At 37.9% G+C, this 14,669-nt stretch overlaps 1 protein-coding gene and 1 long non-coding RNA gene across 12 annotated transcripts; both read left to right on the top strand.

The window, feature by feature from the left end:
* Nucleotides 1-150: 150 nt before the first annotated feature.
* On the top strand, nt 151-4,014 carry LOC122079219 (putative disease resistance protein RGA3). Its single transcript, XM_042645494.1, has 2 exons — nt 151-3,623; nt 3,715-4,014. Exons 1-2 carry the CDS (start codon nt 745-747, stop codon nt 3,716-3,718), a joined length of 2,883 nt encoding a protein of 960 aa, XP_042501428.1. The 5' UTR covers nt 151-744; the 3' UTR covers nt 3,719-4,014.
* A 4,505-nt stretch (nt 4,015-8,519) lies between these two features.
* Nucleotides 8,520-13,177, top strand: LOC122079269. Of its 11 annotated transcripts, none has more exons than XR_006140403.1 (11): nt 8,520-8,633; nt 9,020-9,106; nt 9,238-9,361; nt 9,476-9,570; nt 9,955-10,045; nt 10,158-10,171; nt 10,989-11,081; nt 11,154-11,508; nt 11,847-12,003; nt 12,268-12,357; nt 12,456-13,177. It is a non-coding gene; the product is annotated as an uncharacterized LOC122079269 (long non-coding RNA). The 11 variants fall into 11 exon arrangements; XR_006140393.1 differs by having other exon boundaries at nt 10,158-10,357; XR_006140389.1 differs by having other exon boundaries at nt 10,158-10,417.
* Nucleotides 13,178-14,669: the final 1,492 nt, after the last annotated feature.

The raw sequence follows: 14,669 nt of genomic DNA, 5'->3' as shown, positions 1-14,669 counted from the left end.
GAGATCGATACTTATTTTATCATGGTCGGGAAGCAAGAGATCATTCTTGTTACAACTTGGGTTTCTTTCTTGAAGCAAGGAATAAACCAACACCCCCTTTATAACATGAATGAGGAAGCAAGAGAGAAGGATCACTCCTCACTCATTACCTCAACCTTCTAACCCAAATCCTTCTCTGCATCCACCAAGAATGGCTTCTGCTATTGTTTCCAGTGTCTTACAACAATTGGCCACCATCATCCAAAAGGAGATCCAACAAGAGGTACGACTGGTCACTGGTGTGAAAAAGGACATCAACGAGCTCTCCAATACTTTTGAAACAATCCATGCTGTGCTTAAGGATGTGCATCAGTGCGGCTTTGGTTACAAAATCTGAAAGATGTAGCTTATGATATTGATGATGTGTTGGATGAGTGGAACACATCAATTCTTCTCAAATCTGATTCACAAATAGATGATGATGGAGTACTTGATGCTGCTCCTCGTCCTCGTATTAGTCTCTTTAAGAAGGTATGTCCTCGCAACTTTTTTTCTCCTTGCTGCTGTTGTTTCAAGCAAATTGGTTTACGACATGACATTGCTCGTAAGATAAAGGAGATAAAAGAAAGACTAGACAAGATTGCAAGTGAGAAAAATAAGTTTGGTTTTATTGAAACTAATAGTAGAAATGAAAATATAGATCATGAGTCAAGAAGGAGGAGACTAGAAACTATTGTTGATGTCAATGAGGTATTTGGTCGTGATATGGATAGAGAAACCATAGTAAGCAAGTTGTTAAGTGAGGGAAGTCAACAAGTGGTGGTATCGGGAGTCCCTATCATATCCATTGTAGGTATGGGACGTATGGGCAAAACTACCCTTGCCCAAGTTGCATTCAATGATGAGAGGCTGAAGAACCATTTTAACAAGAGAATATGGATATATGTGTCTCAATCTCTTGATAAAGTAAAGGTTGCCATGCATATTATTAGACAAATTGGTGGAAACATTGTAACCCAAGGTGAAGAAATCACATGGCAAGATGTGCATAGTCAATTGAATAGTGCTATGGAGGGAAAACATTTCCTTCTTGTGTTAGATGATGTTTGGAATGAAGATCCTATGCAATGGGATCCATTGAAGTTTTCTCTCAAATACGGTTCTCATGGAAGTAGAATACTTGTGACAACATGCAATGAGAGGATTGCAGAAATGATGGGTACGGCATATGTCCATAGATTAGGAATAATGTCTGATGAAGCATGTTGGTCATTATTGAGACATTATGCCTTTGTTGGAAGGAGAGAAGAAGCATGTGAGAAGTTGAGAGAAATTGGCATGGAACTTGCAAAGAAGTGCAAGGGATTGCCTCTTTCGGCAAAGACTTTAGGAAGTCTTTTGCTCTTCAAAGAGTCAAAACAGGATTGGCAATCTGTGTTGGACAGTGATTTATGGAGGGTTGTATCAACTGATGATAAACCAATGTTGCCGACTCTATTACTAAGCTATAATGATTTACCCTCTCATTTGAAACAATGCTTTGCATATTGTTCTCTCACCCCGAAAGGTTATACCATTAACAAAGCAGTCACAATTGCAGCATGGATGGCACAAGGCTTTCTTAGCGATAGCTTGGCAACAAGTGGTGAAGATTTGATTAGAGTGGGTGATGAGTACTTCAATAATTTGGTCATGCGTTCGTTTTTTCAGAAGGATGTTAAGAATTCAAGTGGAAAATACCAAATTTTTGGTATGCATGATGTTGTCTATGATTTTGCAAAATCCCTTGTAAAGAATGAATGCTTTACTTTGATGGTTAAAGATACGACTGATGCTCAGGAATTTAACTTTAGAAAAGCCCGTCATTTATATCTATCAATAGAAGAGATACACACGATTCCTCCTTTTATTTACGAGGCAAAGAAACTGTCCACTCTTAAAATTTATGGACAGATTCCTTCAGTTTCTTCTGAGTTATTTCATCACTTAACATGTCTGAGGACATTAGATTTGACTAATACTTACGTTGAAGAGCTTCCAAATGAGATCGAAAAGTTGATACATCTGAGATATCTATCCCTGATCCGTGCAAGGTTTAGAGAATTATCCAAAACAGTGACTAGTTTGTACAATTTGCAAGTATTAGACCTTAGCGGATGTAGTATTCTTTGTAAACTACCTGAAGGGATTAGGAGATTGATCAATTTGACACGTCTTGATTTGACAGAATGTCACCAACTAAGTTACTTATCGGAAGGAATTGGGAGATTAAGCAAACTGTGTAATTTGTCAGACTTTATTATTGGTGGGGTGAAGAGAGGAGGATGTATGATTGGAGAATTGAAAGATCTCAACTTCCTTAAAGGTTCTCTAAATATAATAGGTTTGGGGAGAGTGCAAGATGGAAATGAGGCTACGATGGCATGCTTGAATGATAAGCAACACCTTCGTGCTCTGTGTTTCTATTTTAATCAATATATAGGTGTTTCACGAGTTGATGAAAACGTCTTTGATGAAGAAGATGAAAACAAAGAAAAAGAAGAAGAAGAAGAAGTAGAAGATGGGGAAGGTAAAATAGAAGAAGCTGTTATTGATGGAGAAGGGAAAACAAAAGAAGAAGTTGATGAAGAAAGTTATTTTTCGAGGAGGATGGAAGATGTGCTGGAAAGTCTCCGACCACATCCGAACCTTGAGAAACTAGCAATTTATGATTACCCTGGTGATGTGTTGCCAAATTGGATGGGTACCCATGCGGATTTCAAGGCTTTTTCTAATCTAGTTTTCTTGGGACTCAACGGGTGCATGAAGTGTAAGCAATTGCCTCCAACTCTTGGGAAACTACCATCCCTTGAAACCCTTGTATTAGTTGGAATGAATAAGGTAAAATTCATGGGTATTGAGTTTTTTGGAATCGATGGTGCCACAACAACAAATGACGACGGTGGGGTTGACACATTATTATTATTATTCCCAAAGTTGAAAGTATTTCAACTAGGTGGGATGCAGAAATTGGAGGAGTGGAATGTAAGTGTACAAAAAGAAGATGGGAAACAATTCATCTTTATGCCGTGTCTCCACTATCTTGTTCTTATTGATTTGCCCAAGTTGAGGTCGTTTCCACAGCACCTTACCCTGAGGAAATTGTTTATATGGGGTTGTCCCAAGTTGATTTGGATGCCATCATCTCCATCTTCCCATCTCCCTTTTCTACACGTTGAGGAGTTGATTTTAAAGAAGGATGCAGGTTTATTTTCAAAGTCATTAGTATCAAACAACCACTTGTTTCTCCCTAAGCTAAAGTTGTTGCGTGTGAGACAATCACCTTACTCGTTGTTACCCCAAGGTTTAAAGCAACTCACATCACTTGAGATTCTGGATATCCGAACATGTTCTAAGATCAAGTCAATACCTGAGGGAGAGTTGCAGCATCTCACTTCACTCCAAGAGTTGACGATCATGAGGTGCCCTGCCTTGAGACGACGTTGCCAAAAAAGAAATAGGGGAAGATTGGAGCAAGATATCCCACATCCCAAAAATCTTCATCAACGGCGACAAGATCAAATGAGAAGCAACTTCCACAACAACAGATCAAGAGTGAATAAACAAGAATCGGACAGGACACAAACACACCTCATACTTAAAAGGTAATCACAATACATTAGTTAAATTTTCAAGCAATTTCTGTTGCAACGGAGTTCATTTTGATATCTCATAATTTTTGCTTTCTATTTTTAGATGATCGAGAAAAGAGAACCCGACCTCTTCAACTCTTCCACGGGGAATCTCAATGTACAAAGCTCAATCTCTGGAAATGACGATGACAAATGCATGAGCAATTCCACAGGAACTTTGTTTTCACTTCCAGATATGTCAATACATCTCTTCATAGGTTCATTGATTACTTGATTTATTCTTTTGTTTCTTTCTTTACTTCTTGTGTTTTGGGGTGTTTAATTAGGGATTTGAGATTCAAGATACCAGAGAATGCTTACAGCATCAGAACCGATGACTTGGCCTCTTCCTTCACCATCGAGCTCTAGGCATGTCTCTAATAAAATTACCTTTTATCTGGGTGCTAAGGTCTTGCCTTTTTTATACTAAAAATCTAGGATGGTATGATAAGTTGATTTTTATCTTAATTGATTTCTTTTTGTAATTCTTATCTAATGGTGGTTCTGTACTGAGATCACTTCTGTTATGGGAGCTAGTTAATTATAAGTAAGGCCTTTTGGTTCCTGCAGGTCAATTCTTTTCTGGGTATGACATGTTAGAACTCCCTATGGGTTTGAGTTTGAAACCCTATTGAGGAAACCACATAGGAAAACCAAGAACATGAATCTAATAAAATTATGGAGGATCGATTTGTACCTTTCACCTAGTATGCTGAAGATGATTGATGTTGGTCACTCCAACTTTCGCTCTCTTGGCTTGGCTATGGATCTTCTACAGCCCCTTAAACCTCATTGATTCTCTCACTTTAGTGGTAAAGTGGGGAAGAGTGAATAATGGTTGTAGGGACCCAAAACCTTGTATTTATAATACTGTCCTGCACTCAAAACCCTAAACCACAATGGGTTGAGCCAGCATATCCCTAAGCTTGAGAATGGACCGAACCGGTTCATGCAATTTGACTCTCACCCATTTAATCAACCCGAATAACTAATTTAGCCCATAAATCTAACAATTTCCCACTTGGGCTACATTAATTATAAGGATGTCTTTTAAATTGGTATGGCCATAGAATCTTATTATATTAACCACTCTTACTATGATTCAGTTGAAAAATCACTCACATCGAATAACAGCAGAAGATACACCTCAATATACGACATACAACTTTCTGTTATTACAAACATAAGTAAGTTTCTTAACACGAATCTATGTGGGATACCATCATAGAAATATTGACATATCCTCAAATTACACTGTTGTCATTCTTTGTAGGTCCTTAACTGAGATATTAACCTTCACTGTGGCAAATCGTCTTTGATCTGTGGTTAATATCTAACTGTGGCCTTCCGCCTATAAATTGTGGCAAATATTGCCTATAAACTGTAACAAATACTGTCTTAAAATGTGGCAAACATTACCTTTTGAACTGTGACAAAATATTGCCTATAACTAAGACAATTACTGCCTATAAAAACATTTTCAAATGAAATCATAAACCAAATATTTCAAGAAATAACTGTGCATAATGTAAATGCTAAAACTTAACCATAATTCATCAAACTGTGCCCTAAAACATACGGGCTAAGGTTCAAAACATAAACAAATACTAAACAAAACCAGAGCTCCCACTAATCAAGCATTTCAAATAACTGTATGTAAAGAAATCCTAACTACTTGATGGGACCAAATTTTACTTGCTCTCAATTGCTGATGATCCGTCTACCTCACCCTTTCTTAGTATCATCCTGCTTATCAACCCCAGAATTCTTCCTCTTCTCTAACCATTTCTTGGAAATAAAACAGTCCTTCTTCACATGTCCTTTCTTATGGCACCAGAAACACTCTACGTTGTTGGTATTCTCTTCATCCTGAGCCTTTTGAGATGTGTAAAGTTCTTGAGAGCTATTAGTCCTGTCATATGGCTTGACGCTTCCTCTGTTGGAAAATTTTTTGTTCCTTCTGCTTGGTCCACCAGAAGATCCCTTTTGGAAAGTTGCATGTGCACTCTCAAACCTAGTTTGTTTCAATTTTTCTACCTCTTGAGTGCAAATGGAAATGAGCTTATTTAGGCTCCAATCGTCTTTCAGTGCAATGTAGGTAGATTGGATAACCTTATACTGACTAGGGAGGGTATTCAGTGCAATGTGCACAATATATTCTTCATCGATCTGTATTCCAAGATCCTTAAGTTTACCAGCATCAGTAGCTACACCCAAAATGTATTCTCTAACACTCCCACATCCATCATACCTTGTATTCATTAGCCTAATCATCAATGTAGTTTTCTCAGCTTTCTTGTTGTGTTGAAATCTAGCTTTAATAGCATCCAGGAATTCTTTTGCAGTGTCTTTGATCTCTATGTTCCCACGTATAATTTCAGGAACTACCATTTTTAAAACCAGTATGCACTTTCTGTTTGCTTTAGTCCATTTCTTAAACTTGGTCCTTTCAACACTTCTGCTCGAGTCTGTGAGAGGCTCAGATTTAGGCTCCCTAAGTGCCAAGTCTAAGTCAAGTAGACCTAAATACAATTCTAATTCCTCCGCCCACTTTTGATAGTTGTTACCAGTGAGTATTGGGATGAAATATACATAACTTGAGGGAATGACCATCTTACTTTAGTAGTAACAACAACACAATACATGCCAAATATCAAAATATAAATCATAATATAAAAGCATGTAATACCATCAATATATTTTAAATAAGAGTTACAACTAAAAATGTATCCCTATCCTTTGGGACAGGAATTAGCTGATGCTCTTATATTTCTTCTTTTAACTGTGAAAACAACACTAACCTTGGAATTCAATCACCTTTGGGCAAAAGAACTCCAAATTCAATGTCCCTTTCTGAAATGTGGATGATTATCCTCAAACCTTGATGACATAACCTTTGGGAAAGTATCACCCTTACTGTTGGGGAAGATACAATCGAACTGAATGTACCACTTTGGTGGGTTTCACTCAGTTCAATCATATCTTTTCCATTGGAGATGTATATCTTTATGTTAAAAACATACATATAAATACATCACTAGGACAACAATAACCATACAAGAGTCACAACCACAACTACATTCCTATCCTTTGGGCTAAGAATGCACTGGTCCTCTTGTAAATTCATATTTTACTGTGAAAAGAACAATAACTTTTGAAATCCCCTCACCTTTGGGCTTAGGAGCCTCTAGGTTACTGTCATTTTCTTAACTTTGGTGATATCACCTTTGGGCAAATGTCACCTACATTGCTACCCTGTGAAAAATCATGAAATAATAAGATGTACCACTTTGGTGGATTCCACCTCATCATTTCATGATTTCCTAAAGCAAAATTACTTTGCAACTAAGAATGAGCGGAAGCTTACACCCTTTTCCATATTAACATATCTCAATTTAAAAAAAATTTCTCAATTTCATGGTAACCAATAACATATATATTTTTCAAAGCATTGATTTATGCCATTTTGTTTCAATGATTGAAACTAAATACAACATAAAATTTCAAATAAACATGTCATATTAAAAATTAGATCATTAAATGTGGCCCGAAACAAGGAATTCAACGCAAAAAATAGATTTCAATTTGGCCTTAAAACGAACCTTTAAATGAAATTTAAAGTAGTTTAAATAAAAACTCAAAATGAACAAAAACCAAACAAGCCTTTAAGTCTTTTTTTTTTTTTAATCAATCCAAACCAACCGGTTCGGGCATATGAGTTCCGGGTCAAATTCGGGTCAATTGGTCAACGACCCGGTCAACCTTTGACCGAGTCAAATAGTGCACATGAGTTGACCCACTGTGTCCCAAGTCAAATCGGTAGGGTTTCCGAGTTGAACCGGCGATGACTCGCCTCCGTTTTTTTTTTCTCTCTCCTTCGGTAGCCGGTTTCCAGCGGAGCGTGCCGACGCGTCTGGAAGTTTTCGGTGACTTGCGGCATGCTGCCGCGACCGTCTTCTCGTGATCTACAACTTTTGTGAAGAAAGTTTTCCCATACAGGATATTTAAGTGGTGGTAAAATTACGATTTTTATGATTTTCATGATTTTTAATCAAATCAGGTTTTAAGTAATAATCAAAATCCTCATGTACAAGAAAAATTCAATCGATTCTTGTCCCATGTGGTCTGCTCTGATACCATTTGTTAGAACTCCCTATGGGTTTGAGTTTAAAACCCTATTGAGGAAACTACATAGGAAAAACAAGAACACGAATCTAATAAAATTATGGAGGATTGATTTGTACCTTTCACCTAGTATGCTGAAGATGATTGTTGTTGGTCACTCCCACTTTCGCTCTCTTGGCTTGGCTATGGATCTTCTATAGCCCCTTAAACCTCCTTGGTTCTCTCACTTTAGTGGTAAAGTGGGGAAGAGTGAATAATGGCTGTAGGGACCCAAAACCTAGTATTTATAATACTGTCCTGCACTCAAAACCCTAAACTACAATGGGTTGAGCCAGCATATTCCTAAGCTTGAGAGTGGACCGAACCGGTTCATGCAATTTGACTCTCACTCATTTAATCAACCCGAATAATTAATTTAGCCCATAAATCCAACATGACAGTCATTGAACTTTGCTCCGATCAACTTTTTTTTTTTCCCAGGGCATCAATAACAGAAACCCTTTCTAGTATCTGAACTTATATCTGTCACATTGTGTTTGACTGGTGGGGTTCTATGCCATCACATTCATTTCTTTGGTAACAAAAGAATGGAAAAATAAATATCACCTTAAAAGTGTAGTGGGAAATGTCAAACAACTCAAATGTGGTAAATTTATTGAATCCATCTCCTCTGAATGTTGGTAAACTGTCTTTTATTAGGTCTGAAAATTTCATAACATTATCTGTTCATTGTTTGCTGATAGGGAAGGAGAGGAAACATTTGATTCTTCGCTTCTTGGGCTTGCAGATGAAGTTTTGGAGGATCGTGTTGCCGATGATGATGTGATCCTGATAAAAGGGACCAGAACCACAAGTGCAGTATGTGGCTTATTGAATTTAATTATGTTTTTAGTCTGCAGAACCAGGGTAACCAAGATCCTTTGTTTGCATGGAATTCAAGCTATGAAAGTTTTGAAGCCCATGCTCAGCCTTATGGGGTATCTCCAATTGGTTTATGCTTCAGCCACAAAAATATCTTTAAACTGAAAATCATATTCACCGTGACTGGAATTAATTCTATAGTATTGTTCTCGTAAGCTGTGTCTTTCGGACTAGTCATGGGGCCTAAACCATTCTCATGCCTGTGCCTGCAAACTTGATAACCTGCTCTCTTACTCAAAGCAAAGACAATTCGACATTATTTGATTCTTCTTTGCTTCCTTAATTAATTTATGTACTTCTTTCTGGGTCTGCTTGATTCTCAGAGGTGTGAATGACTACATGCTTGATGAGATGGAGCGAGCTCTGTGTGATGCTTTAGCATCTTTAAGAGCTCAGTTGAGTCCAATATGGTAAAGACTCCACAATCGTTGATCTTTCTCTTGCTGTTTTAACTTTTCATGATCCCCATTTTGCTGATTATTATTCAAATTCTCTTATATTCTTGGCTTGAATTTAATTTTGAAAGTTGTTCATAACACAGGGTTCCTGGTTGTGGTGCAGTTGAGGCTGCTTTGTCTCTGCATTTGGAGTGTCTTGAAACAACTTTAGGTTCTTGAGAATTTGCAACTGCAGAGTTCTCTGAATCACTTCTGATTATACCAAAGGTCTTCACTGTTCACATGACTTCTTTTTTTTTTTTTGGGGTTGGGGGGAGGTTGGGTGTTAATAAAATGAAAGATAAATTCAATTAATTGGTGTGATGTGTGGCACCAATACAGTGAATGCTGCAAAGGATGCAACTAAGTTGGTTTCAAAATGTTGGGCATACCACCATACTGCATAAAGGCTAAGGCAGATTACCAGCATTATCAAGGTATTAATTATTGTCTGCTCAGTTTATTTACTATTCCATTTTCTTGTATGGTTTGACCGGATGGATCGCGACCCGATCATAGATCTCAGAAAACTTCCCATTCGGGTCACCACCAAAATATGTCGGATCGGGTCAATCTTCAAAACGGGTCAAGCATTCGAGGCAAACTTAACATATTTCATAATTCCTATCATGCATGATTGCCCAATTTGTGCTTCATATATTTTGTCGGATGAATGGGACTTGGGAGAATATACACATTACTGTGTAGAAATTCCCAGCCTGGCACACGTATATACTTTATATTGAGTGAGGGAAAAAGCACCTGCACATTTTGATCACTTTGATCTCCTTAATTTTTCACCCTTCATTTTCGTATTGCAGCATGGAGTTAGAACTGTCCAGGGGAACCATCCACAACAACTTAGAATCTGGGTTTATCGAGCTTGCGATGAGCAAAGTGAAGATTTTACAGGTAGAGACAAAGACTTAGTAGGATGTCTATTTCGGTGAAATTATAGTCTGTTCTCTTCATGAAATGTATATTCATTTTGCTAATGAAACTTCTGTTACAATTTTGCATACAGACAACGTGATCAAGGTTGTTGAAGATGAACATGAAAATGAAGAACAAGATTACCTAGTCTCAAACTCTTTAAGACATAACACAAGCTACAGTTTTTCTTAGCTTGTACATGCATTGGTGCCGTGAAACTGGAGGAAGGGGGGCTATTCCATTTCTCTGTTTTCCTCCCCTGCACCAAAACACTAGTCCCCTTGGGCTCTTGTAAACAAACTGCCTAGCTCTTGCTAGAAACATGAGGGGCTTATTTTGGATTTAATATTGGTGATTTACATTGAAATAGCTTGTGACTTGAGCATAAATTATTGGTTAAAGTTTAGCTTAATTGCTACCATCTATCCATTACACAGTGAGAAAACATTGCATCAGTTACACGGGTCTTATTAATTGGGGTTCTGGGGGGGATCTCTATCAGATCTTGTGATTGAGCTGCAGCAATCCCATTCTAAATTATTTTGGTTTCTTGATGAATTAGTTGTTGGGGGCAGGTTGGTCCTGGGGTTTTTGTGCCCTAGCTTGCAACCTTAAACCAATCTAAAACCCCAGTTTTGAATTCCTTGCTTAACCATAAGGGTCTTACCCAGAGCTTATACTACCCTGAAACTCAAAAAAATGTGATTTAATAAAATGAGAACACTCTGGAGCAGGCTTTTAATTTTCTGGCATAGGAGCCATGTATGCACACGACCAGGTTGAGATCTTTTGCCAAAAAAGAAAAAATAAATAAAGATCTACTTGTCTACAATCTACATTTTCTTTAGCCCATTAAACATGTCATGTAGCACAATTGCACGTCATTGATAAATTCCATACTGACATTACTTTTTTTTGCTAGAAATGTTGGGATCCGATTCCTCTACTGTGGAATAGAGGCAGCAACTCAGATCCAATGCCCTGGAGCTTCCCGAAATGAAACCCAACGCATAAGGTATACATATTGTGCTTGGTTTGAATTTAATTATAGAAGTTAATTAATAACATGGGGTTCTTGGAATAGCAGACTAGATACAAATTCCTGGTCTGTGCGTCTATATTTGCAACATGGCTGGTTAGATGGGGCTGAAATTCTGTTGATAGGTAGACACTAAGGTCCCCTGCAATCACATGTCAAATTTCAGTTCAAATGGAGTTTGCCAAATGGGAAGTAGCAAAACAAAGTATTGAAAATTTTGGAGAGATCGATCCAATAGCAGTTGGTTTGATAGAAGGTATGCATGGGCATACACAGGGACGCATACAAGACATGGGAGACCATCAAATTTAACATGTGGCTAATCAAGTGAATTTCCTCTTTGTCCAATGGTCAGAATGGCCACCTCGCATTCCATGTGGCACAAATATGTGTGCTAGACCAGGTATTTGTTTCTATTCTGCCAGACCAGGGGATTTTTTCGGAAGTTTTTTTTATGAACCTCATTTTCTGAGTTAAATCCTCCTACACCTTACAAAATGAGTGTCTCATGGTCGGGATTTATGTTACAACATTCCAATATTGGTTTCAAGATATTTCCTAGATTGAATTTCATCTAGAAATTGAACATTTCTTTCTTGTGGAGTGTGCCAACAGTCTTGTGATTGTTTCAAAATGAAATTAGAATATAGTTCTTCAGAATATTTGTCCATCATTTTTGGGAGTCAGTCCTTTTATTCCTGTTTCTTATTTTTCTTCTTGACATAAATTGGGGCAATACAGGTTAGTTGCTGGTGGCTGGGCATTTTAGAGGCTGCTTTGTCTGTGTACTTGGGAGTGTCTTGCTACAACAATTTGCAGCTGCAGAGTTCTCTGAATCCCTTCTGATTATTCCAAAGGTCTTCACTCTTCGGCGAATGCTGCAAAGGATGCAATTTGGGTATTCTTGTCTTCTCAGTTTATTTCCTATTTTCATTGTCTCAACTCTGTTTAGACCAGTAGCTTAAGCCAGAGGGTGGATTTTGTACTGGGAAGTTGACCCTCGATGCCTCAGGAAAGATGTATGTTCTACGCAGTCACTACAACAACCAAAGCCTTATGATCCCAACCCAATGGGGTTTGTTATGTTCTACCCAATCACTCTTCCCATATTATTGATTGCTTTGATCTACTTAATTTTTCACCCTTCATTTTTATATTGCAGTATGGGGTTAGACCTTTCCAGGGGAACCATCCACAAGATCTCAGAAGCAGGGGTTATCGAGCCAGCAATGACCAAAGGAAGATTTTACAGGTAGAGAGAAGAAGACTTGGTAGGATGTCAATTTGGGTGACTTATAGTTATTGGATCTCTTCATGATATTTATTCATTTTGTGAATTCTGTATTCCAGTTTGCTACCAAAACTTCGTTACAAATTTGTGTATAGACAACATGATCAAGGTTGTGAAAGATGGACGTGGAAATGGAGAGTAGGACTCACAACAGAAGTTACAGTTTTGCTCAGTTCATGCATGCGTTGGTGCTGTGAAACAGATGAGTCTCACAATATGTGTATATCCCCGCATTATTTGTGCAAAAGAGAACAGTATTGAACATACTCCAAAGCTCTTCTAGGCTCTCTCCAGTACAAACAAAGAGAATACTGAAGCTCTTTCCTAACGAGAGAATACATCTTCAATATTCCTTAAGAAGAGAGAACCCACCCACTTTACACTTGGAGGATTAACATACCCTTCTTATTTTCCAACTAAAAGGCTTCAAAAGTGCAGCAAAATCAAGAAGTTGAAAGATCTCGCATTGTTATAGAGAGGGCAAATCCAATTATGGACTTCCTAGCCAAAAGTGCAGTAAAATCAAGATCCTCGAATGAGATGGTTTCCCTTGCTAGTCATATTAGCGAAGAGCTGGCCATTGATGCAATGTCTAGACCGAGATTCAGATTCCAATGATTTGTGTAGGCTTTCCAGCTGATGGCAATGCCGAAGGTGGGGATTGGTCCTATCAGTCTTGGGGTTGATTTTTTCAGCATAGGTGGTTCTCTGATGTATTTGATGTTTTCTTCTTTTTAATATAATTTGATAAAAAGTAGAAGTAGAAAATTTTGGTCATAAATATACACTGTTTTGTCGAAATTTATGTTGCTTCACGTTACTCCCTGAAATGATCAAGCAAAACTCGTAGAAAAAATACTAAATGTATCAGACTCAAGCAGTGACTGATTACTAATAGGGTGTTCCCGGTGCAAGGTATTGGCCTTTGTTATGGGCTGGTTAGCCCGTAGCCCGTGTAAGCCCATTTAGTCTAATTTAATCTGGTTTGTGGCTCTTCTATAGCTTAATTAATCAATTAGCCCATTTAAAGCATGATGATTGTAACCCGATTATCTTGAGTCCGATATGGGTTGATCATCAACCTATCAAATAGAAATATATCCATGCCGTGGTTTATGAGACCCAATTACCTAAACAGGAGGAAGTAGTGCGGGGCCTTAAACTGGTAGGGATTAATGAGGTCAAACTGCAACTGAACAGGCCCGACCAGTAATCCCTATATGCCGATTCAGAGGTCAATACAGACCTATTCAGGCTGCTACAACTTATGCAAATCCTGGTTCTATGCCTTTAAACCCTGGTACAGTAGATCGTTAGAGGAGATATGCTGGTAGGACTGGCTATCAAGAGGAAAGCTTGAGTGTAAAAGCCTATGACAAGCCCTAACATTGTGACTGCTGCAGATCTAAACTGGAACAATATTAAGCCAAGGGGGTTGCTCAGTTGGTAAACACCAACACCTAGAATTAAGTGGCAATGAGCTCTTTTGAAATGGGCAAAACAATGCTCCCTGATCACGTGGATACTGCATCAATATGTTGGCCAGTGAGAGAGTAGGTGGAGCCATTGATCACACAAGGGTAGAGCGGTCTTTTTGGCATGACCAGGGAGTATTCTTTTTTCCAAAATAAAAACTTAAAAAGAAAAAACAAAGTGTAAGAAAAATTGTTCTTATTGCCTTCTCTTACTCCACCAAGTGTGTCACTAGGGTTTCTTTACGTGGTCCTACTAGGGTGTCAAAAATCCAAAAGTATTAAAACCAAATAACTTCAAACCCAAGTTGTGATAGCCTTTTTTTTTGGATTAGGTTCGATTTGTTCTGAAGAATGAAAGGAAAGCAAACCCAATCAAACCCACCACCAAAAAAAAAAAAAAGCCTAACCTTATGCCAAGCAACCAGTTGGGTTTGGGTTAAAGTCAATCACATCCATGAAAAAGTACATGGGTTGTGAAGAACAGCCCTCTTCACAAGTATCAGCTAATTGTGAAGTGGGCTATTAGAATTTGAATCTGATCCGATGCAATTATAGAATAGCTTATCATTTTCCTTTGTACCAGTTTTTTTTTTTTTTTTTCCATGCTCTTATTGTTTTTCAATGTTTTACCATTTTTCCTAGGAAAAACTTACAGCAAGCTTATCAAAACGGTCCAATTCCATTTTGTTACATAGAATGATAACGTGATAATTCTGACAAAAAATAAATAAATAAATAAATAAAAATAAAAACTAACTATGTATTGGCATGCATCACCATTTACGTCCATGCATATTT

This window comes from Macadamia integrifolia, chromosome 1, assembly GCF_013358625.1.
Source record: "Macadamia integrifolia cultivar HAES 741 chromosome 1, SCU_Mint_v3, whole genome shotgun sequence".
Classification (NCBI taxonomy): domain Eukaryota; kingdom Viridiplantae; phylum Streptophyta; class Magnoliopsida; order Proteales; family Proteaceae; genus Macadamia; species Macadamia integrifolia.
This window is presented reverse-complemented; position numbering and strand designations above follow the sequence as displayed.